Source organism: Globicephala melas, chromosome X (assembly GCF_963455315.2).
Source record: "Globicephala melas chromosome X, mGloMel1.2, whole genome shotgun sequence".
In the NCBI taxonomy this organism is placed as follows: Eukaryota; Metazoa; Chordata; class Mammalia; order Artiodactyla; family Delphinidae; genus Globicephala; species Globicephala melas.
This window is the reverse complement of record NC_083335.1, coordinates 92,089,886-92,114,306: the sequence shown is the minus strand read 5'-3', so window position 1 is coordinate 92,114,306 and position 24,421 is coordinate 92,089,886. Positions and strand designations below refer to the sequence as shown.

Sequence of the window (24,421 nt, the reverse complement as noted above, 5' to 3'; positions counted from 1 at the left end):
AGATTTGGTGGGAGTCGTAGAAAAACTCAGAGTAACAGTGGCTTCAACAGAACTGTTTATTTTTCTCAAACATAAAAAGGCAGGCAGAGCAGGGCAGGGCTGGTATGGTGGCTCTGTGCCACTAGGTCCTCGGGTACCCAGGCTCCTCCAAATACACTGAGTGCTTGACTTCCATGCCTCATGGTCCAGGGTGGGTGCTGTGGCTATAGCGGTCCCAACCACATTGTAGCCAGGAGGTAGGACCAGACAAAGGGAATGACCTTGACCTTTAGAGGCACCTTCAGAAGAACCATACTTCTACTCTCCACCTTGGTAAGCAGTATGAGCGAATCTATACCTGGGAGCCCGCTGCAGCCAGTATGACCTCATTTATACCCTATCTTCACTGTGGAGGGCTCCTCTACGCCCAGCGGGTGCACTCCCTCTGCTCCCATTGGAGGGGGGGGGCAGGGGGCGGGGCCGTCTACACCTATGGTACCTCCTCTTTACCCATGGGGAATTCCTTGACATCCAAACTTCTCTAGGCCGTGGGCAGCTCATCTATACCCTGGGTCAGATACCCTAGTTATTCTCTGTCCACGTTTTCTAACACCCTGATGGTTCTTACAATAAACGTTCTGACTCAACAACAGCTCCTCCAACCGCATAAACCACAACGCGAAATGTCTCCTAAACCGAGCCCATTACTCACTTCCCCTGCACCCCTTAAACCTGTGGCTCTCACTTATTTTCTTGGCTTTATTAATAAAATGACCTTCATCCAGGATAGAACCTCAGTTGGTCTCGGGCACCCCCCGTACTGCCAGCACAAATACAAACAGCGAAGTAACCTGGAGTATTTCGTTGCTTTTATTTGGGCTCTTAGGAGCTCCTCGTTACCTATAGAAGTTCAGGCTCACTGGTATTCTTTCGTTTCGATCATTTCTTCAGGTCTTGCTATTTACTTTGTCTTTCTCTCCTGTTGTGTCAGATGACTTCCTGATAAACAATATTCAGCAAACTGTGAACACGGGTTTTAACTCCGGAGTGGGGAATGGGAGGAAGGGTTGGCTTGGGATGACAAGAACCTCTATTTCTGAAATGCTGGGATTTTTCTTTAAAGCAATGAAAGTGTACTTGTTTATGATCAAAAAATTAGTAAATCAAGAACACTGCTGGTTCCCTTTTGTCTTCAGGATACATCCCAAGCATCATTTGGTACTCACCAACAATGGGCTCTCTCTCATTTCCACCTCGGACAGTGCTGGGTTTCCCCATTCCCAAACATGGCTCACTTTTCCCACCTGCCAGGTCACAGAGCTTGCAGGTCCCCTCCCTCTGCATACTTCACGACCCCACTCCAGTACATCATCGCCGTGGCCCCTTCCGTCTACTCTGCCTAGGTGTTCTCAGGGTTCATTGCAAGACTGACAAGCGCTAAGGGCATTCTGATCCCAAGTGGACTTGATACAAGGAATCAGATGCTGGGCTAGAGGAATGTGAATCGGGGATGACACCGGAACCACTGGATTTAAGAACAGTCTGCTGAGGTTGTCATCCTGGCGTCACCACAATCACTACTGCGTCTCATTACCCACAAAGCTGAAGACCCAGTGTTGGAAGGCTGGTCAAGTCACTAAAACTGGCCAGCGTGTCTCCCTAACCCTTCTTACCAGCAGCCAGTAGAGCAGGAAGATGCCTCTACCTCGCTCTGCCTTCCAAACCGACCATTCAGAATCCTAGCGGCAAGGGAGTCTAGTGGTGTTCAGGTTTCTAGCCTCTGCAATGAAAGAAGGAATTAAAAGGATGTAGGATGGAAATTGATAGTACCCAACAGGGATACTGCTGCAAGAAGTAAGAGCAGTAGAGTAGCTGAGTGGTCAAAACTACAAGCCTTGACTATTGGGCCAAGCGGGTTTGGACTTCATGTTAAAAGGTAACAGAAAAACACGAGGTCTGGAGGGAGAAGTGACACAATGAAAGTCTTGTTTCCGGAAAAAGTCTTCCTAAAGATAAAGGGTTGGCCATGATGAAGCTACTGTAGTCCATCAGGGTCAAAGGCAATGTAAAAGCCTGCTAGGGCATCAGAGGAGACAGGGTTGAGAAGGATCTGAGAAACATTAACATATATGTCCACGAATTGAGTTTTCAGGATAGAACTTCAAATTGTCTTCAGAGTCTCACTCCCCTGAAATCCTCTAGTCTGTTTCAGTTCATAGAGACTATAAATCGCCCTAAAGTTATCTATGGGGAACCGACCGTCAACACCGCTTTAAAAAAAATTGTGACAACAGTAACGTTTTAGGAAAATACATAGGAAACAAGGTACTTCAATCTTCTCCTTTCCTCAACAGGTTTATTGCCTTTTAAGAAAATTTTTGTAAAATATAAATACAAAGGCAGAGAATTTACTTACAAAGTTAAAACACAGATTTCAAACATAAACACACAATTCAGAAAATTTTAGTTTTATGTACAATTTCAAGCAACTTCAACATATTATGTTAGTTTTCAGTATTTTACAGGGTACAGAAAAAAATAGCTCAAAGTCTTCTTTAAATAAGAGCATAAAATGTTTAAACATATAAACAATCCGGTTTGATGCGTGAAAACTAATTTCACAGCTTTTAAATTAGGATATAAAAGTTTCATACAATTAGTTGTTGTGTGTGGATATGGTTTGAATTTATATTACACACTACTGGATCACATCCAATAGCATTGACCTGGCCTGAGCAGGTACTCTGTAAACAAAACATAAAGTTACAACGTCGCCAAGTGCCTTCCCCGAATTCAACCCCCCAAACCAACCACACGGTTCTGACCACACTCTCAACAGTTATGGCCTCTGTCGTGGGAGCTTTGTACGAAATTAAGTCAAAGTGTGGAGCTCCTTTTCCTTATTTTTTTTTCTCCTTAAAAAAGAAAAGAAACAATTGTTCCGAGTAAAAACAAACATATCCCAAAGCATGTGTGCATTGAAAAGTAAAGAAACATTATAACAACTTCATAAAAACTGACTTAAAAGTTTAAAAAGAAAAAACATGTTTCTAAGTCCTTCCGACTGGAGTCGTGTCTCTTATATAAAGAAGAGATATTTCATATGTAATAGTGTCCTTTCTTTACAGAAATAGTCGTATTATGACACATATGCACAAGGATTAACACTATGACACACTGTACACGGCGGGCCCCGGCGAGCTCACCAGTAGTCGTCTGAGTCCATGTCGCTGGGGTGGAGCCACTCCATGGATGAGCCCAGCAGAGTCTGAAGCTCGTTCGTGAACTCCACCAGATCTAAGAGCTCCTTACTTTCCGGATTAAAGGACTCCAGGTCTTTGGGGCAAGAGAATAAGAGACTTGCTGACACTTGCCGGTAGAACTCGGCCTCCGCAATGGTGACAATTTCTACATTTGGGAAATTGCAGCGGAATATGCGGGAGGACATTTTCAATTTCTTGAGCGTGTCTGACAGCAACAGCCAGTTCCGAGGCCTGCACCAGAGAAAGGACAGTGGTTTGAGTTTCCGGCAAAATTAGAAGCGCTCCCAACTATGAACTACCCGTCTCCTGGCGGTGAAAGGGCCCGTTACTTCCACTTTGATCACCCCACCCCCACCCCATTTCTCACTGTCCTTAGAAGATCTACTTCTTTTTAAATTTTATTTATTTATTTATTTTTGGCTGCGTTGGGTCTGTTGCTGCGCACGGGCTTTCTCTAGTTGCGGCGAGCGGGCTTCTCACTGCGGTGGGTTCTCTTGTTACGGGCTCTGGGCGCACGGGCTTCAGTAGCTGTGGCTCGTGGGCTCTAGAGAGCAGGCTCAGTAGCTGTGGCGCACGGGCTTAGTTGCTCCGTGGCATGTGGGATCTTCCCGGACCAGGGCTCGGACCCGTGTCCCCTGCATCGGCAGGCGGATCCTTAACCACTGCGCCACCAGGGAAGCCCGGAAGATCTACTTCTAGGGGGGGAACTCTGGACTCGTGTGCATGTGTTAAGAGACCATCTAGGGCGGATCAGCCAACTTAGACAAAAGAAGGAGCAGTGTCCCTGAACGAGCCTCGTTGCGGGCCACCCCGGTGCTGCCCTGGCTCTGGTCACAGCTCAGGTCACCCCTCTCCAAGTAAGTGCACCCCGTTCTAGTCACTGGGGAAAACCAGTCTGTATGCCAACCCAAGGGAGATGGCAAACACCTCTTTGATCTCTCCTCCCCTCCGGCCCTCACTTGAGGTCCCCTGGCTTTCCCTTCCTTTCCCACACCTCCAGCCCGCCCCTCAATGCTTCCGGGAGTGAGGCTCCTTCGAGAAGGGAGGTGGTGCAATCCTTCCTGGTACCCTGCCACGCTTTATGACCTCCGTCCCGAATAGAACGTCACCACAGAGGCAGACACGTTCCCAGCCTCAGAGTCCAAGGAGGACGCTACTCCTGAGGCCCCGGGGTCAACACACAGCAGAGCAAGGTCTCCTGACGTGTTCACTCCGAAGGGTTGGTCATGGGGCACAGCGGCCCGACCGTGGGGACAAGACTCGATCTAAGCAAATCTGAAGACACATAAGATCCCAGGTGCCACGTATGGCTTTCTCTAATCTTATGCGAGAAGAGGGTACATCAGTATCGTCCCGTGGACCTCACGCGCCTTGGAAGGCCCCTACGGTAGCCGTTTGGGGAGGATCCCTTCCCCAAGAGTTTAGTGACTGAAACTGTGCAATTCCAGTCACTGACTCCCGCGTCCTTTGGGCCCTAGGGGTGTGTTCCAATGAAGGCAGTTTGCTGGGGAGCCGTCCCACCCCCCACACTTTTCTGGAAAAGTTCTACTGCATTCTGTGAGGTCGGTGGACACTTGGTGAGGAATTCACTCACCCCCCACCCATCCACCTTCACCTGCTGAAGGGGATTTCTAACTCCTGCCACCCCACAGAGCAGCTGGGCTGGCTCTCCACCACACGCTGGCCACACTCACCCCTGAGCGACGGACACCTGGACGTTGTAACATGGCAAAAGGGGGCTTTCGGAAAATTCAAATTCGAATAGGTCACCATAGGCCTCGTCGCTGTCATCCTGGTCCTCCGGTCCTGGGGGATTTGCTAAAACGTCGTAACCACTTTCATCATCTGGTTCTATCCGGGAGGCAAACAAGAGAGAGGTCAGGGAGCTGGAGCACGATTCCAGCTGTTCTCCAAAAAGGACCCTGGAAAAATTATCTCCCGAGTGAGCCCTGCTCACAGCACCACCACCCCCGCAAGCCCTCGCCCGCACCAGAGAGAAACGTTCTGTAACTCGCGCACATCCCGCCCAAATGAAACGAACAAGGCTGCTCACCACACACAGAGCTGCCGTAGAACTCCCAAGAGCCACTGGGGTCATAGTCATCAGGAACCTGCAGGTCGTTTAAATAGTCTGGAGAGAGAGGGGGAGAGAGGGAGAGAGAGAAACAAGATAACGCCTGCTGGCAAGAGGCAAACGCTGCTGGAGTTCGGGAACGTCTCACGCTGGGGCTGGTGTTGCACACGCCTCCAGGTATCTGACTGAAACCTACCCACGCGTCCACCCACCTCCCTGAGGGACTGCCCGCCTCAGCGCCCCAGCCTGCCAAACAAAAGCTAGCCTGGCTAGCCAGGAGTTTTCCAGCACTCCCTTGCCAAACTCAAAGTATGCATCTCTTCTTTGACAGACTAACGTGAGGCCACTTTTCCCGGTAAAGTGTCACTTAGGGTAAACGGGGGGGTGGGGCTAGGGGGAAGCCAGGTGAAAGCCTGTGAAGTCACCGTCTAGATGCTTGAACAAGACCATTTCTTGATCTCCGTCATACCTGTTAAGAACTTCTCCAGAAGTTCGCTGTGGGTCATTTTCATGATGGTTCTACCTGAGTATGTAGCCAAGGTGGGATCAGCACCATAGGAGAGGAGCAAGCGGACAATTTCGAGATGATCATTCTCGACAGCATCGTGGAGAGGCCTAGGAGAGGTGCGGGGGATTACACCTGTGCACGCGACGCGTGCTTCTAGCGACGCAGGGCCAAATCGAGCGTGTGCGGCCAAGCCTTGTAGGCGCGCTATTTCACCGAGGAGGCGAGTGTACGGTCACTGCCATTCCACGTAGGGAACGGAGGCACTGTGACTGGCCCGTGACTCTGTTAGTTCGACACATAACCCTTTACGGGACAGGTGAAGGGACTATCTCAGGCCTAATTCTTAAATGCAAATCTCTCTTAACGCACAGTCCAAGGAGGAACTCAGGCCACGATGAGAACGTTTCCAATGAACTTAAATAGTGACAGACTGTAAGAAGATAACTTACGGCGGGGTGGGGGGGAGAACCGCAGCATCACGGAAGCCCATACGACAAGCAAGCGTTACACCATTACAAACAAAACGAAAAAAAGTGCAGTTTGTAGAAGAAACTAGGGGCAAAGTGGAACCTCTCCTGAAACCAACTTGGAGATGAGAGATCAACCCTCTCGCCCAGAAGCAGTCGACAGGCAGGGCAAGTCCTCAGGAGGGTACAGAGTCCTCCTGCCTGTGTCCGCTGGGGTCAGGAGCACTGTCCGCAGTCCCATCCAGAAAGAATGCTATTTGGAAACCGTGAACCACCCAATACCTTTCGGTTTTGCTAATTTTATGACTGTCAGGAAAGCACCAGTGCCCTGCCTCGTGGTAGCATCCCAGGCACAACCAGGAAGATGCTCGGGCTGACTCAGACCTGGGCCTCTGGCCACTAAACCGAGGTCAAGGACAGAGTGGGGGCCAGGCCCGGGGATGTGGGTGGACACGGCAGGTCCTATCAAGCCAGTCGCCATTGGACCTGTCTGTACTCCGAGCACTTTCAACTCACGTATATTTTAAATATTGTGATTCAACAGACGCTGGTGGAGAGTCCAGGGTCTTAAAAGATTATTCAGGCAGGCCCAACATTTTCAGGGACTTCTGTCCCTGCAATAACAGCGTCACAAAGTTTTAAAGTTCTATGGAAATTTGCCAGAAAGATCTGTCCGATTCCATTCTAGAGGACTCCGCCCTCAGTGTGCTTACATGGCACTCACCCTCCATCTTTCCTTCTGGGGTTCCCCGCACACCCTGAGAACCGCTGCCTACGCCCCAGCAGGGCCAGGCCAAGAGCAAGACCGCCACAGACCTGGTTCCATCCTGGGCACTGCAGTTGACATCGGCGCCATATTCAAGGAGGTGTCGTACAATGTTGAGCCAACCCCTTGCACAAGCCTCGTGCAGGGCACAGTAACCCGCGTTGTCGCGGTGGTTCACATCACAAATCTTGTTCTCCAGGCAGTACAAGACCACTTCCTACAGGGAGAGGAGAGGAGATGCCATCAGACCACCATACAGTGAACCTTGCAAGGGTGACCTCTCCACAGGCTGGCGGTGCCCACTTTCAAAGGCATACATCCATGGGTCCAAAAGCCCACCATGGCGCGGGCAGGCGGCAGGCATCTTGGTGGGGGGCAAGAGTGCGTGCGAAGGGCTTGGAGATGCAGACAGTGTTGTCTAAGGCTCTGCTGCACCAGTGGCCTGGCCATGGGCAAGTTCCCCTTGAACTTCTCCAAGCGTCCGCAGGGCTGCTGAGAGGAGGCATTCGCAGAGCGTCGAAAGCCCTCAGCCCAGGGGCCGACGTGACCGGTACAGAGGTGTCACGGCTGCTAACATCTTAGATGCCACATCGCCAAGCACAGACCATCCTCACTTGATGGGTCCGTTCAGTCGGTGGCAGTGGGTGATAACACAAGTTTAGATCAAAGTATGGCCGACCAACGCTTAAAGAGAGCGTAAGTCAGCCAGAGAACATCCCCAGCTTCGAGGAGGGACACCCAGGTCGGCTACATCTTCGCGCCCCCTGTTAAGACCCCAAATCAGAACCTGGGCCTCAGACGCTCTCGTTTGTATGTTAAGTAGAGTTAAAGAGAAGCTCTCTCTCTCCGTCCTCGAGGAATGACACAAAATGCTTCCAATAAGCCCACCCTGTATTTTGCTTCACTCCAGCTTCTCGGGGCAGAATCAGTCTCATATTTTCATATTTACTCCAGTTAATGACAGGAACCTGCTATACCACAGGCTGCAACCTTCACATTTTAAGAATCACATAAAACGTTCACCCTCCCCCGCTCCGAAGGTGTTCTGTGTCAACGCTGTGCATCAGAATCACTGTTCTTAATCTTATTTCTTTGGCTTGTTAAAATATTAATATGAGCCACTCCCAGTAAGCAGAGCAGTAATTTATTCAATGTTTTATCACCTTAAGAAAGTTTTCAAACACGTCGAAAACGTCTGCCACCAGAAAATACGTTATACTGTTTATACTGGTTAAGTCATGCCCAGCAGAGAGCTGTCAGGTTCTGAGAGCTGGGAGTAGGCAGAACTTGCATGTGGCCCAACACATGGTCTGCTGGGTAAGGGGGGATGGGACGGGGTCAGAGCAGGCCTCCTTGTGACATCTCTCAGGCAACTCATCTGTTAAACCTAAAACGGGGGTCATTCTAGCCGCCCGTAAGTGCGAGATGGGTTCTGTGAAACCTTTTATGCCCTTTGGAGGACACGCCAATCAAAGGCGGCCACTCACTTGGGAGCGAACCAGAATGTGCCATTTGCTCACCACGTGAACCTAATGGGGCATGCTGGTAAACCTGGCCATTGGTGCCCTGTTACTTCAGGTCACTGCGGCAGCTCCCTTCCGAAACAAGAGGAGGAAGAGAAAAGGCACGCCCACGAATGCATTTCTCCGCTCAGATCCCAACCTGCCGTAAAGCCCACAATCCTCTGGGCTCCCAGGCCACCTGCCCCGAGCCCTGGTATCCAGGATACCGCATGAAGCTGCTGCTCTTTCAGCAGGCCCTCACCAGCCAGACTTGAGTGGACGGCTGCAAGCTAATGAGTTGTGTGCCCCAGCCAGGGAGAGGCCCTGTCACGTGGCTCTGGGATCAGGTCTGAACGCCACCAACTGCTGTGCACAGATCAATTTACTCAACCCTGGGTTTATTTGCTGTGACAATCATGGCCTTCACCTGGAAACCTTCATCACTGCTAGGGCCGATTCAAGGGTACCTGGAAACGAAAGGCCGTCCAAGCTGATGGGTAAGTCAACTCTCTTCTCCTCCTGGAAGATGGCAGCAAAGGCAGCAGTAGCCCCACGGCCAGGTCAGACTTTTTGCCACGGGTTGTCCTACCTCAACCACGTTGATACCACGTCTTCTGTCACCCACGGGAACCCAGGAGATATCAGGAAAGGAAGGTAGTACTATCCTCCTCATTCAACACTTGGAAACTGAGGCCCAGAGATATTAAACCCCAAGTTCAATTAACGTGAACTACTAGACCTGTAACTCAGGTCTTTGGTACCTGGTCAGCTGGGAAGATTCAAAAGGCCCAAGAGGGCCCCAGTTAGAGGGATGCAATCCAGCTGTGACGAGCATCCCACAGGCCTTCTCTGTCGGGGGTCAAGTGGGCTGACTACGCTCTCCTAGCTAGGAGGGTGATGGCGTCTAAATGGATGGCAACCGTCGTCACCAACAGTTTCTCTGACTGAAAGGTGAAGAGGTGGGGCGAGTCTGTCTACACAACACATTTCTTGCTTTATTTTCTCCGCTAGAAATAAACGGGAGTGTTTGAAGGGCAGCCCACCCATTCCGAAGCAAAATCAAACTGCTTTTGTTGGACAACTGTCTGTTAAGCGGCTATAAGCCGAACGCCATTACCCGCAAAATGTAACCATAAAGGCCATAAACCCGACGTTGTTAATTAATTAAATGCCTCATTAACTTTTTAAAAAACATGATTTATTCAATTCATAGAAAATTTAACCATCACCGCTAAAGGCACAAGCACGTGGTCGCACACTGGCGTTTCAGCCGAAGAAATAGAAGCCTTTTTCCCGGGAGGGAAAGGTTTGAGGTCTTTGGCCACGCAAGTGATCTATTGAACGCGGATCTGAAGCCAGAGCGTGTTTCTAGACTTCCAGAACCAGATTATCACGACATAAAGCTCAGACCGCCTTTATACCGCACATGGTATCTTTGGCTAAGCAGAAGAAAACCACCAAGAATGCTGAAGACAAAACTTCAGGAAAACCCTCCCAAACCGCACCCTTATCTGGTTAAGCAAACTGTCCTTCAATTTTAAAAGGTTTAAGTTGCCCCATCTCCCAACTGGGCCATCATCCCAACATTTAAAATTCTGCCCAGAGAAATCCCAGAAAGTTGGATTCAAAGTTGAAAGCGTTCATCTACTTGTCACAATGTTCAGCATCAAAACTGGTGATCTGTGTAATCTACATATCGAAATTTACATTTGAAGAAAAAACCAAATCCGACCATAAACATTCCCAAGGCTTCCTGTGCGATCAAAGGCCAGGTAGCCTGAAAAAGTATGGATCAAGTGCCCCTTGGTCCAGGCCTCAGACCCACCAAACCGAAATGGAAACTGTCTTAGAGGACCAACGAGGGTCTTCTGAGGTCTCTGGTCCCAAAGGGAGACTGCTGGAAATGATGCCAAGTTCACAGGTGGGGCTAGGAGCCCCGCCCTCCACGGCGGGTGCAGGAGCACCCCGCCCCCCCCATCTCCAGCGTTTGCTGGAAGCGGGAATCTATTTTCTCAACCCTAACCCGAAAGTTGGGGTTAGGGGGCTCCCCCCGCCACCTCCAGCGTTTGCTGGAAGCGGGAATCTATTTTCTCAACCCTAACCCGAAAGTTGGGGTTAGGGGGCTCCCCCCCCACCTCCAGCGTTTGCTGGAAGCAAGGAGTCTATTTTCTCAACCACGGGGGGTCTAGCTCAGCACTCTGTGCCACGTCTGTCTGTTCTGTCCTCCTAGGCGCTGCTGCTCTCGGCTCTTGGGAAACCAACTGCGCTGCGCGCTCCTTGGACTTCACCTCCAAGTAACCGTGCTAACTACCAGGAAGTGCTCTCTAGCTAGTGGAGAGGTCTCCAAGAGACGTGTAGATATAAACAACAGCACATTCAACCAACGACCAAAAAAACCCCCCCAAACTAAGCATAGCCCTAGAGCTTCCAACTTCCCGCCCACAGTCGTGCCTTAGGGCCAAGGCAGGCTCACCTCGAAGGGCTCACGGCACTATGGACGGTGGTGGGGGCGGGGGGGGGGGAGACGGGGAACAGGGGCACAGAGCTGGCTGAGGGTGTGGGCGCCAGGGCTCCGGGCCAGCCTGGGTCCTGCCGCCCCAGTGCTCGTCCACACCTCCACCCTCAGCCTGCTGAGCCGCATTTTACTGTCACCATTCAACTCCCAGAGGGCTGATGCCAGCACAAAAAAATGCCTTTGCCCTGTGGGCTATTACATCACAATTCCTACTGACAAGTATGGTGGGGGAACTGCACAGGGCAGAGGGAGTAATCTGTCTCACAGAGGTTTTGAACTGTAAAAAGGGCAACTCCAATGTGAGCCAGTCTTGGCGAGAAGCGTGGTGGGGAGTGGTGGGCTGTGCAGTACTGCTGGATTGCTACCTGTACGGGCATCAGCTAACCCCTCTGGGGCTCAGTTTCCTCATCCGAGAGTGGGCTAGTACTCGTTACTCCCACGTGAAGATGTTAAAAGGGTGAAAGGAGTTACTACAGATCACACGGGCTTAGAAAGATATCAGCTATCTTTCTGTCTACGTTGCTCTAGCAATAGAGACTATCACTGTCATCAGCCGTGCTGGGTTGGGATACAGCGGTGTGGACAGGGAGTTCTGTGCAAGGCTCAACACCACCCCCCACCCCACCCCCGCCCATCAGCCCTCGGCTCCTGTGCCCTCCCAGAAAGAGACTGCTCAGGTCTGCCCCACTCCCACCCCTACTCTGCACAGACACTTCCCACCCGCTACCCCACAGGGGCATCACCCCGCCCCAAACAGCACAAGTAACCCAACAGAGCTAATAACTACTCTCTCTCTTGCTATTCGGGATCCAAAAGGGCTCATTAAAATTCCCCTGGTCGCCAAGCCCTGGGTTAGGTCAGATTTTATATCAGAGATAAGTGAGCCGGACTGGCCGAAGCAGCCTACCTGCCTGAACGTGAACGGAACATCAGAGAGGCCTGCCTTTCTTTTCACACCACGACTGAACAAGCCACCGAAGAGTCGGCAGTGTGAGCGCGGGGGCCAACACAAACGTTCCGCTGGAACGCCCAGCCCAGCCCGCCACGTGGCTCTGAGACCCGCCCCCCATCCCCAGCCAGTGCGTCTCCCACCCAAGGAGCAGCAGCCGGCGGATCCTGAATCCGGGGCACCCACAAGGACGCTCACCTCGTAGCCAAGCCGGGCGGCCCGCTGTAGGAGGGTCTCGCCCGCGTTCTTATTGACGATGAGTCTCCGCGCTTCCGGTGGCATTGGGCGGGACTGGGTGGTCTCTGGAGGGGAGCTCGAGCATGTCAGCTGCGAGGCCTGGGAAGGTGGTAACAGTTGCTGCAAGCGGTCCAAGGGCTTCTGGTCCTGCTTGGCCGGCGAAAGATCATAGTCGGAACTGGGCTCAGGCCGCTTTCGAAATCTCCGGACGGTCACCTATCGCGAAACCACACAGCGCACACATGTCAGGCTGTCCTTCCACCACCCGCCTGGTTCCCCTCCTCCCTGAGTTACAAACCTGAGTGGAGGAAAGCACTTTTCCTCCTCTCTGTCTGGGGGAGGCGGGGTGGGAGGAAGGGGTTGCATTTTTACTAGCTGGAAACTTCACCACCACCCAGGAGACAGGTCCCCTAGGAAGGGGCAGTGACGTTCTGGGGGGAGGGGTTCAGGAAAAGGAAAGCTTTGTCCCCAGAAGCAGAGAAGTAGGCAGGCGGGCTGTGCTCGCACGGGCCCGGGGGGCGGGGGAGAGCCGGGGGCAAGAGGTACCTTGCCATCGGCATTGTCCACGTAGTAGTCCCCTGGCAGCGGCAAGCCCCGCCTGGGCTCCTGAGGGATCAGATGCTTGGTTTTGCACAGTCGCTTCCCGGATGGCTTCTCGCTGTTGTCGGTGTATTTCTGCAGCAGGGACGTGGCCTGGCAGTCCTCTTCGACGTCCATGCACACCACATCTGTCTTCTGGCTTTCTTTAACTTGGTCATGTTTGGTAGGCAGTCCTGAGGCTGGCGTGCAGCCTGGCTGAGTCTGCTTTCGGCCGCTTGCATTGGTGGATGAAAGGCCCTTCACGGGCGGAGAGCCGGAGAACACAGGCAAGGCTGAATCCACAGGGGGGGAGGGCGGGAGGCAGGGGGAGAAGAAGCGGGCGTTACACAGTTGTAGCCAGTGAGGAAAGAAAAGCCCATTGTTAGCACTGATCATTGGAGCGGCTTCAGTTTTTAAAGATACACCAATTATGTTTTCAAAGCATTAATATTTTAATTACCCCACATTCAACCGGCAAATAGCTTAACCCACGAAACGCCAAATGGCAAGGTGCTTCAAAGGGCCGCAAGAGAGGGCAGAAGCCAGCCCTTCGTGCGCTCCCGTCCCCACCCGTGGGGGGCCTGGGTGCTCGGGACAGGGCGACTGGGGACAGCCTGAGGCTGGAAAGAGGACGCCGACAAGCGCCCGGGGTCACCCAAGACTTCCCTTCCTGCCCAGCCGCGGGCTGGGTAATGAGGAAGCCGAGCTCCCGCCTCACTGTACATTCCATAAGGAAGTGTGCAGGCTGAAAGGACCTCATGAAGAGAACTCCCCGCTCGCCACACGCTACTCTTGTCAACTTGGATGGCGCTCAGGTCCCCTCCAGGGCCGTTTCCCACAGAGGGCGGGTGGTCCACCCTCCAGGAGCGCCCCCCGCCCCGTGCGTACCTTGCTCATTGCCAGTGTGTTTAACTGACTCCTCCAACCAGCTTCTGTTGCTTTTGGCCTCTGCCCTTTTCCTGCCAGGTTTCTCTTCGGAGATGCTATTGCCCTGGGGGGCGGCCGCAGGCTGAACCGCCTGGGTCACTTCCTTCCTGCCCTGCCGGCCAGGTTTGCTCTCTGCTGCCGACACCTGCTGCTCCCACCGTTCTCTAAGGTGCAGCAAGTGGCGTTGCTTTTTGGGGTGGAGCCCTGTTAATTCAATGCACACCTTCAGCTTGGCCAGCTCACTACAGTGTGGCTCTTCTAAGTGGTTAGAGGAACTGTTTGTCATTTCCCTCTCAGGCCAGTCATCTAATGGAGAAATAACTACAAATTAATGAAGAAGCCCCCCGGGGGTGGGGGGGAACAAACTGTCTTACACATCACTAAGAGGGGTGGGGGAGGGGAGGGGGTGTGGTCACTGTGTTGGCTGGAACTTGTCACCAAGTCTCGGGAGGGGGCCTACTTGCCCTTGGCCATCTTTGGGCTCCAGCCCCGGCACCTGGCTTTGGGGGGGTGGGGGGTGGGGGTGGGGTGGGGTGGGGGGGTGGGGAGGTGTGAGTGGCTCCCCCAGGGCTCCAGGGTGGGACTGGAACTTTCCACTGCTCCGCTCCAGGACTTCCGCGGGGTGCCCTGCGGGCCCGAAGCCAAACCGAGCTCACCTTTGGAGACCCGTCTCCGCTTGGCTTTCAGCAGAGAGTCCTCCGGGAGCTCTTCCACAGTGGTCTCGGTGTGGTTGCTGTCGCCAGAGACCTTGCGCTTTCTGTCCAGCCGGAGGGTGGGGCTGCGTGGCACGTCCGGGGCCGCCTGGTCGGCGGGGGGCTCGCTGGCAGGCTCCGTGTCCATGAAGTACTTCTCCCCGGGGAGATCTCTGTCCTCTGGGGCTTCGAAGGGGTCGTGTTTGTTTCCAGCACTATACTCGCCTAGGGGAGAGGAGACAACCCGGAAAGGAGGGAACAAAGGTCACCAGGAGCAGGCAGGACCCCCATGCCCAAGGCAATCTGCTACCAACAGACCCTCCTTTGGAGGCCAGGGGCCTCGCACGCAGGAAGCACAAAACCCTCAGAAAGACAATGTCCCAAAGGAAGGGCAGCTGAACACAACCAGCAAAGAAAGCAGAAAATGAGGCGTGTAGCCCACTCACAATTTCCCTTCCTCCGGTTCATAGCCGGAGCAGTAGTGATTCAAGGAGAGGCGCCTAGATGACCCTTCTATAGGCACGTGAGATGTTAACTCCCTAACTGCCTAACTCTCCAAGGTGGCTTACTCTTCAACTGAGGGTGAGTGACCTCACAGTAAGATCCAACCAATCCAGGGCAGAGCTACAAATTACTATGGAAACAGCTGCTGAGGTCATTACCTTCTAATAAACAGAAAAGGCTGATGTCATAAAGAGACCAAATGTCCCCCAAATGTCGGCTACACAGAGATAGCACCAATGTTCACTTGGGTCAGCAGGGGCAAAGGTGAAGAAAGAGGGTAAGGAAAGAATGGTGGGAGGCTGGGAAGCTGGGGAGACCAAGGGAAGAGGGGCCTGGCAAAGCTAAGGGAAAGGCTTCCCGGTGCGCACACAAGGGTCAGGGGCAATTTCAAAGAACTCAACCAGATTGCTACAAGTCCGTCTGTCCTCTTTCCACGCCCGTGGGGGGAAAAGCATTTCACTGCCATCAAGGGGCTGCTCCTACTTCCTGTCTCGGAAGAAGGCCCTCAGTGACACTAGGCACACCCACAGGGACACCCGCCACCCCACCTGGTACTTCTCCACGCCTTCCTTCCCAGGCAACAAGCATCTAAGGACATTTCAAAGACACGACTCCAGCCCCCTTCATGGGAGGGGTGTGGGGGCTAAACTGCTCACACCCCAGCTCCGCCCCCTCTGCTCAACCTAGCATCCACTTGGGGCTTTTCCTCCAATCACCCCAGCCTAACATCACTCCTCACTTTTGCTCTAGCCAAAGAAACAGTTCAACCGCTTTGCTAGTCACACTGTTTCTAACACACAAATAATTCCATAACGATCACTGTGATGTTAACGAGTTCCCCGAAGATGAGCCTGTCCGTCACCGGCCGGGGGTGGGGGTGGGTGTATGAGTTTGGTATTTCGGTTAACACCTGAGCTAAGCTCCCACAGCCCCGTTTTCCTAGATGAAATCATGGACACACCCCTCACATGCTGCTAGCATTCCTCCTCCTCTCCCTAGACCACTTCAAGTATCACTCCCACTTCTGCCCAGCCGGCTGGTCCCCTCATCAGCCTTTCTTGGGGGCCATTCCCAGCATTTAACGGCAGTCAGTTGTGGGAATGAACCTCACCCTGGCCTTGGCTAGCCTGACCTGTGTTCTCAATGGTGGAACCCACTTTTCTCCAAGGGTATCCCAAGGTGGGACAGATCCCTATCTACTCTTGCCGGAATGGTGGAATCACCCCAACCGCGAGGGTCTCCTGTCATGGCAGCAGGAGAAACCCCAAACTCCTGACCTGTGCTTACGGGTGATGCAGCCCACGCTACCGCAGGCCCGGTGAAGAGGCTGCGCTGCAACTCTCACTCCGGCTGCTCTTGTAAAGTGGGAATGTTACTGCTAGCCTCCTCCCAGGGGTGGGCTTCATAATCACGGGCCGGGCTCAGCACAGAGAAAGGCTGGAAAGATCCCTTTAACCAAAAGACGCCAAGACCGCCAGACCAGCCTGAATTTCAGGCCTGAAATGTATGAAGTTTTAAGAGGTGAGCCCTCCTGGTTACACCATTGGACTTCTCTGGTCCAATCGGCCTTCCCTAAGAGCTCCGTGGGAGGGGATCCATGCAGGAAGGTAAGGGCTGCCTTAAGAACCCCCCGTGTCCAATTTTAAAGTTTCTTTTTCCAAACTAGGTCCATCCACCCTTCCCCCATCCCCGGAGCCTTTTAGGGCAAAGATCTCAATTCCCCTCAGCTAAGGTCCCCCCAAGACCTTACGCTAGTGTGACCTTACCCAGGCCAGTAATAACCCTGAAGGACACCCACCCCGACTGCCCAAGATACCCATGGCCACCAGCTACGGGGGAGAGGCTCCGTGGCACTTGGAGCTTCTCAACGACTGTTCTAACCACGACCCACAGGAGGAGTACCCTTGAGGGCAAAGGAGATGGGGAGATAAATAGATACACGGGGACCCTAACCATCAGGCTTTGCCATCACTGCTACTTTTGGCCCTTCTAAAAGCGGGAAGCCATGTGCCTTTGGTCACCCAGTCTAAGCAAGATGTGAACGTGGCCGTATTGTTTGAGGTTTAATGCTTGCTCCCTGCAGCATGGTCGTATGACTCACAGCACACAGATCCCAAATTCATTATGGTTGTACCATAGCATCACCTCACAGAAGCATCACCATAGCAACATATACAAGTCACCGTGGCAACAGAGCGCCCTCACCACTGTTGAGCCATGCCCAGTGAGGCCTAAACAAGGTGAGAGGGTTCTGAGTTGTTGGAAGGCCCCCCAGGATTAAAACCCCCTTCTCTGTAGCTTAACTATAGCACCTCCAGTAAGGGCTAACCTTGTTAAAACTTACACCCTCTACAGAAGGAGTGCAGGGGATCTCTGTTCCAAAGTGGTTTACAAACGTGCAGGTGCTCAGCTGGAAGAGAAGTTCCCCGAGCAAAGAAGTTTCATGAAGCCCCTTGACCAAGGCTTCCTCCGGCTCCTGGCCAGACACTGCCACCGAGCAGGTCCTAGGCCTGTCCCAGCCAAGTGGTTGGCAAGGGAGATGGTTACTCCAAGTTTGAGAAGGAAGGGACCAATGCCTCCTTGCCCCGCCCCATCTTCAAATGCCACTGAGGGTTCCTAGTGATGAACTTCCAAGTCTGAGGAACCTCCAAACTCATTTGGTGAACTTCCAAAATAAAAATTTAACTCAGCCACCCATGCGATCATAAAGAATAAATGAATATCTCAGCCACTGTGTTTTTAAGTTAATTCATTTTTTAAACAAGCCCCTAGCAACAAGATGCACCCACACCGGGACAACCAGGGCCGCGCAGACAGCACCCACCATCGTAGAAGCTCCTGGTCCCTCCATGGATAGCGGCTGCCTCAGAAGGGGGAAGGCATCCCGGACCCTCTTTGTGACCCCTGCCTGCCCCAACTCCCCGCCCCAGCTCCCATGTGCTCACAGCTCGGCTCTCGGCCACACCGGCGCCCATGAGAAGGACCCGAGTCCACATCAGCTCAAGACGTGATGGCCCAAGAACAAGGCCCATTTATTTCCAGCTGAATGGAATGAACACCTGCTGTGCACCTTGGATGCGGAGGCGGCAGTAAGAACAATGGCTCCTTTAGGTGACCTTTCCTGACCAACTATTTACAAACCACAAGTCTCTACAAGACAGAGGGTGGATGGTGAACCCACCTCCGTTGCCCCAATCTTTCAAACGGAGCCCCTCACCTTCCCCAACCCTTCTCCCGCCCTCCCATGGTGGAGATTCATGGCTCACTGGGCCACGTCCCGGGTGCTGCAGGAAGAGACCCGTCGGTCGGTCTGAGACTGGAGGCGGGCAGTGGGGGGAGGGGGCTTTTGGAATCATCTGGGGCTCAGGCCCTGCTCCCCATCAGCCACACTGAGTTCTTGTCTCCACGCTCAGCAGGCAGGAAAGACTGGGAAGGACACACACAAACTTCTCTGGGAAGAAGGGCGGGGTGAGGCCATTGAGACATGAGGGGCAGCGGCCACCCTGGGTTTGGCCATGTTGCTGGAGAAAAGGGCAAGAAGACTCGAGGCCGGTTAACTTCCCGCTCCCTTCCTCCAGCCTCCCTCACCATCCACCCAGAACAGGCAGAGCCCCTCCTCAGAGAAGTGCATCCCCGTGAACTTGGCCTTTGCCCACTTTTATCAGATCTCTCTGAGAAACTTCCCCGAGAGCTGAGCTATGAGGCCGCTCAGGAGGGTAAGGGCTGCGTGTCAGCTGTGAGCACAGGCAAGGAGGGAGGCTTTCTTGCTGCTTTACTCCAGGGCGGCCTGGACCCTCCGTCTTTCATTCCAATCCCGAGGGGGAGGAGCTCGGAATCGTCTACTCCAGGCACATCAAGAGCCCCATCACTCGGGTAAGGTCGTCACTGACTAGCCACAGAAATCCCCTTCCACGGGAGCCACGCAGGACAAACCGGTCCCGGTGCGGCTTCCCCAGAACCCCGGCCACAGGCCTTTGTCTGACCCCAAAGATGAGCTGAGGGAGGGCAGTGCTCCAAGCAGCTGAGAGAGGCACACGCTGTCGCTGACCACAATTTTCCCGAACTGCATCAGGCACCCAGGACCTAAGCGTGTGCGGGAACGCCGACCCTACGACTGGGTCTGAGGGCCTGGACCTCCCAGACGTGCCCACCACCCCCGACTGTCCTGTCTCAGGAGGATTTCACGCCCACCCTGTCCTCGACGTTCACCTAGATGCCCTCATTCACCATCACCGGTGAGGTTTCTGGGGTCCGGAGCGGGCTGCAGGCCACAAGCACGCACACTGAAGACAGCGGGAGGAAGACCTCCACTTGCTGCCAACAACATCTCGTTAGCCCAGGAAGTCTCGAGGGCAAAGCCCGAAGTCGTCCCCAGTGCGGAAGCAGCTGTTGGGAGCGCAGAGTGTGACTCGAGGCAGACGCTAGCTTTCTCTCCAACTTTGCCTCCAAAACATAATACACCCCGTCTGGTAGGAAGAACGCCCTCGTTTATCCCACGCCCCTGGAGCGTGTTGTCAACTCCTAATGACTGCAAACAAGCCTGCCATAGAAAATAATTATGCTCATCTTGCTGGTGCCTTTATCAGCCCTCATCTCATTTTAACGAAACCTCTGCCTTTGGAGGGAGAATCCGAGTACTCTCCACTCCCTCCCATAGGAGACTGTCACTCTGGAGGGTCTGGCTCTGGCTGCAAGTGTCATGCCACTGCTATCAAAAACCCGCATCCGTCCCTGCTACAAAACGGAACACATACCTGCTATGCTGGAGGTCTTGCACCGCCATTCCTCTGCTCTACTGTATCAGGCTATTACTAACTACAGGACTAGCGTTTCTCCGGAAAAAGGAGATGCGTGCCAGGAAACAACATTTCATAGGCGCTCCACTCCTGGACGCCGCAGCGCTCCAAAGGGCAACCAGCCTTGCAATCCACAGCTGGGAAGGATGGCCAGAGCAGCCCGTTCTCCGAACAGCCACCACCCAGATGCTGGGCCATCGGAAGCGTATTGTTTCCTCTCACCTCCCTCAGCACTGGGAGCGGAACCGCCCCGTTCCCACCGACGTGGTACCACACGCGAGCCGCCTGGGTTCACTTACATCTCTCACTGTCGTTCTGGTCGGCAATGGCCTCCTCCAGGGCGACCGACTTTGGCTTTTTGTCCTGACTTCCTTTCAGCCTTTCCCAGTCAGCGGGGCTGAATTTGCACACCTCGGAGTCTTTGGTCGTGGGGTGGCCACCTTCTCGCTCTTTCATCTCCAACTCTGAGAAGCGCATCATTGCACGCTAGAAAGAGAACGGAGATGGAAAAAAGACACACCTTACCACCAAAGCTACTTCACTGCCCTTACCTTAAAGGAAAGTATCTTCAAAGAAAAGTTTGCCCAAAACCAACCACAATTTATGATACAACTGAGATATTTTAAAATTTAACGATAAAAATGTAAGAGTGTCTATATGTAACTAGTCACACACTCTTTATTCATAAAGCCATATGTATGTAGAGATATATGTGGTGTGTATGTATAGCCATACATACACCGTGGCATAGAGACAGACATTCTCTTTCGAAGGTAAATAAAACAAAACAAAAACACAACGCAAAGAAAGCGAAACAAAAACACAACAGAAAAGAAAACAAATGCACAGTGAATAAAGACGACCATGGCCCACAAACTTCCCTTTGTATATTTGGAAATGAAATTTAACTCAAAAGGTTTATGTAAGATTCTAGTAATAAAAATTTGAAGAACTGACCTCACAGTAAGCAGCGGGTAGACATAAAATACTGTCCTCTTGTAATCCTTCCATCTATGTAATTAAAATGGGCACTCAATGGATCATTTAGATAACTTCATCCATTTTTATAAGCATAAACCAATTTTTTTCTTAACATTGCAAAACAATTTGGCTTTATTTATCTTTTAATTAAAAGTAAAATATCTTAAGGAAATTCCTATACAACATCTATCATTCACTAGCAAGTTAAATACATACTCTATCCCTTTAAGCAAGGTTTGTTTTTTTGTTCTTTTTTGTTTGTTTGTTTTTTTGGTGAAAAAAAAAAAGTTGCACGAATCTCACAGACATGCGGCCGCTACACACCTCCACCAAGTATCACGTAAGGCATTCTAAGCAGCGCTTTTAGGTATATCTGTTAACGTACAGTAACGGCAGAGAAATCAAAGCGATTGATAGGTAAATGTCATGCAGTCTTTTAGACATCCTTCGCAATAATTAAAACTTCCGTTATCAGCATTCGAGTGGAGTTCGCTTAAAATCTACAGAATAACTTAAAGTATCCACTTACGTCCCCTTACTGGACACATTTCAAACATTTAAATTATCATAAGCTTCATTAACCAAAGCAGCCCGGTGTCCTGCCCTATCATACCCCCGGCCCCCTCCTCTTCACACATTAAAAAAAAAACCTGACAACTGGTCAGGCTCCTGAAATTCGGGTGGGGGGCTCACCTGCAATGCCCGCTGCTCCCGGCTGAGCTGACTGGAGTCTGCGTACAGTTCGGTAGTGACACACTTGAACCGGTCACCCACGTAACCAGCGGAGTTTGCGATTCTCTTTGCCAGCTTCGATGGCTTCGGTTTCAGAACTTTGCCATCGGTTGCTTCTGCCTCGTCAGCTCCGTCTTTGGTATAGGTGGGGGTGACGTCCACACTCGGTGGGGCACTGCCCACGCAAAACGGTTTGGGATCCTCTTGGGTTTTCCCGAAAGTGACCGCAGAGCCGTCGCTCCCCAGGGTCGGCTCCAGGAATGAAGTCGAGACCGGCATCGCCAGGTTCTCCTTGTTGGTTCCCGCCGGAACATTCTCCTTGCTTAAGCCGAAGACTGGCTGGCCCGGAGCCTGTTTGAAAGTATAGGCTTCGTGGAAGTCACTGATGCGCCCCAACTCCTCTCTCAGGGCAATGAAATCCCGGTGTGGCTGCAGGGCTGGGTCGGGCGGGGGTTTGGTGGGCTCGGCACTCTGGCCGACGCTCTCAGCTGTGAAGCCGGGTTTGGACGCGTTAGCGTCGGTTTTCGCCTCTGGCTCTTCCCGGAGGAGGTCTACATAGACGAGCTTGTCACTCTTGACTACGGTCTTCCCTTGATTCCAGCTGGGGCTGGGCTTTAGGTTCTTGTCCGCGGGGACTTCTGGATGTAACTTGGTGTTGCCAGCCTCCAGCATCTCAGAGAACCGGTTCCGGAGGCTTGGGTCCTCGTAGCGGGTCCTCTCGTGGGACCGGGACCTCCTCTCTGGTTTCTCCTCTTTAGTGATCTCGATGGGCGTGTGAGGTATCAACATGGGATGCACCATGCCCAACCCCAGCGCGTCCTGGTAGGTCACGAACTCCGGCCTGCCCGTGGGGAGCCCATAGGGCAGTCCCGGCTTTGGGGCGAGGTGCCCAGGGAAGAGACTGCCGTTGGGCAACAACACCGGGTGAGGGTAGACAGGGCCTTTGCCGTGTAAGGACAGGGGGCTTATGGCAATGCCCTCGGGCGCTGGGTAAGGCAGGTAACTCCTGGGGTAGGGGATGGGTGGGGACCTGAACGCCTCGTTTGGTGAGAGAAATATTGAGCTCGGCGGGAGGCCGTTCTCGTTCGCTTTGAAGCTCGGCTCTGGGTTGCTGACTTTGGCGCCCTTGCTGCCGGTGCCGCCGCTGTGCTTGGCAGGTGTGGTCGGGGGCTGGCCCACGTGCTGGATGACGGATGGCGTGGTATCCACGGAGCTCCTGCTGGTCTTGCTGCCCTCGGCGGTGGCATTCGGGGCCGGCGACGCAGAGGCCGGGCGGCCGGCGCTCGACACCGACCCCGAAACGTTAGTGACCACGGCGTCGGCGGCGCCCATGCGGGGACACGAAGAACTGCGCTGCTGCGGGATGGCCCAGTCCAAGGCCTTGTTTTTCAGCGGCAGGCCTTTGCCATTGTTCTCTTCGTTAGGACTTGGCCCGGGCACCACCCAGGACGAGGGAGCCGTGCTAATGATCTCAGATCTATAGATAGCACAGCCGTTTCCTGGAGGAGATAGAGTTTCTTTCGGAATCTCACTTCCGGAGAGCACGAGGCCGCTCCCGGCTCTGCTGTGAACCAGGACCGTGGGAGCCATCTTCTTCATGTGGTCGGCTTTGGAAGCATCTACATCCACCACTTTAGAGGACAAGTCTAGTGGCTTATCGGTGACGTCTTTGGTAACCGTCTGCTTCTCCAAGAGAGGAGGTGAGCTGCCATCTTTTCTGTCCTGACCTGCTGCTTTGCGGGTGTGCCCGGGAGCTGGCTGGGTGCTTTCGGCTCCTTCTGGGGCCTTAGGATACTTGCTGCTGCAGAGCCTGGCCGCGGGGAACTCGCTGCTGACCGTCATGTATGGCTTGGACAGGGTGACCGAGGGCGACGTGGAGATCCTGGCATAGTGCTTATGGAACTCGGAGTAGGTGTCCGCAGCGGGCTGGGAGGGCAGGTGGACGCGGGGTGAAGGCCGAGGCGAGGGGGGCAACAGGAGAGCCGTGTCCCCCGGCAGGCCGCTGGTGACCGCCTTGGCAGACGGCACCCTAGGCTGCTTACTGTTCTGGATGTGGGGATATGAGTGGGAATCGACCGGGTTCCCAGGACTGACGCCCATCTTCCAGGGCAGGCTTTTGTCTGCGCAGTGGACCAGAGGCGGGATGGCTGGGGAGGCCGAAGGCGTCGAGAGTCTCATGGGCGAGGCCAGGGACGACGGGATGTGGGGACTGACGTAGTGAGGTGGCGGCAGGTAGAGAAATCGCTCCCCGTTGGTACAGACCGGAGAATACAGCGGCTGGGCCAGGCTGTAGGACTGCTGAGGTAGCAAGGCCTTGTACATGTTCAGGGAATACTTATTTGGCGAGTCGAGGAAAGGGTAGATGGCTGGCGTGGCCCCCTCCATGTAAGGATTGACCCAGGGCAGCCGCAGGTAACTAGCACCATTGATGTTGAGTGGGCTCTGTTTGTCGCTAGCAGGTCTGTCCAAGCCCAGTGTTTCTGCCGTGGGGACAGCACTTTTTTGTATTCCGGGTGGCGTTTTGTATATAGCACTGAAGCCATTTGGGGGCTTTCCGGAGACAGCGGAGGCCTCCACCGTCTCGGGCGTATTCGGTTTGAACTGCATCTCTGGGTTTCTTTCGGAAGAAAACCCCAGACCACCTATGGTTGTGGCAGCCTCCCGCCCTTTCTCTGAGCCCAGTCCACACAAGCTAGAATAGACGATGTTTCCGGGGACACGCAGCCCTTCCCGGATCAGGCCGGTGCGGTCCATGCTCAGCGCTGCCAGGCCATCGATCCGATGGGCCGTGGTCGCGTCCACCTTCGCAGAAGAAGAACATGGGTATTACCGAGGACACGCCTTCAAAGCAGCCCATCCCAAAGAGAAACCGCGGACTAGCTCAATAAGACATCAGCCTCGACATCTGAGCCGAAAGGGTTTAAAAATAAAGGATTCACAAGGTCTCTGG

At 53.3% G+C, this 24,421-nt stretch overlaps 1 protein-coding gene across 9 annotated transcripts in view; it reads right to left on the bottom strand.

Annotated features, from left to right (window-relative positions):
* Positions 1-516: 516 nt before the first annotated feature.
* The window catches only part of BCOR (BCL6 corepressor), a 115,831-nt gene continuing 91,926 nt past the window's right edge, over positions 517-24,421 (bottom strand). For 5 of the 9 annotated variants that reach the window (XM_060292442.1, XM_060292443.2, XM_060292441.1 and 2 more), the window contains exons 4-15: positions 21,433-24,273; positions 20,716-20,769; positions 20,058-20,244; positions 14,423-14,683; positions 13,728-14,072; positions 12,807-13,132; positions 12,222-12,476; positions 7,108-7,274; positions 5,786-5,931; positions 5,296-5,373; positions 4,937-5,093; positions 2,324-3,473 (exon numbers count right to left, since the gene is read on the bottom strand). In XM_060292442.1, the coding sequence (XP_060148425.1) occupies positions 3,182-3,473; positions 4,937-5,093; positions 5,296-5,373; positions 5,786-5,931; positions 7,108-7,274; positions 12,222-12,476; positions 12,807-13,132; positions 13,728-14,072; positions 14,423-14,683; positions 20,058-20,244; positions 20,716-20,769; positions 21,433-24,273 (5,109 nt within the window). In that variant the 3' untranslated portion in view covers positions 2,324-3,181. Of the gene's footprint in view, positions 1,760-2,323; positions 3,474-4,936; positions 5,094-5,295; positions 5,374-5,785; positions 5,932-7,107; positions 7,275-12,221; positions 12,477-12,806; positions 13,133-13,727; positions 14,073-14,422; positions 14,684-20,057; positions 20,245-20,715; positions 20,770-21,432; positions 24,274-24,421 lie in introns of those variants that run through there. The other 4 variants (XM_030834919.3, XM_030834921.3, XM_030834920.3 and 1 more) reach the window with 4 other exon arrangements.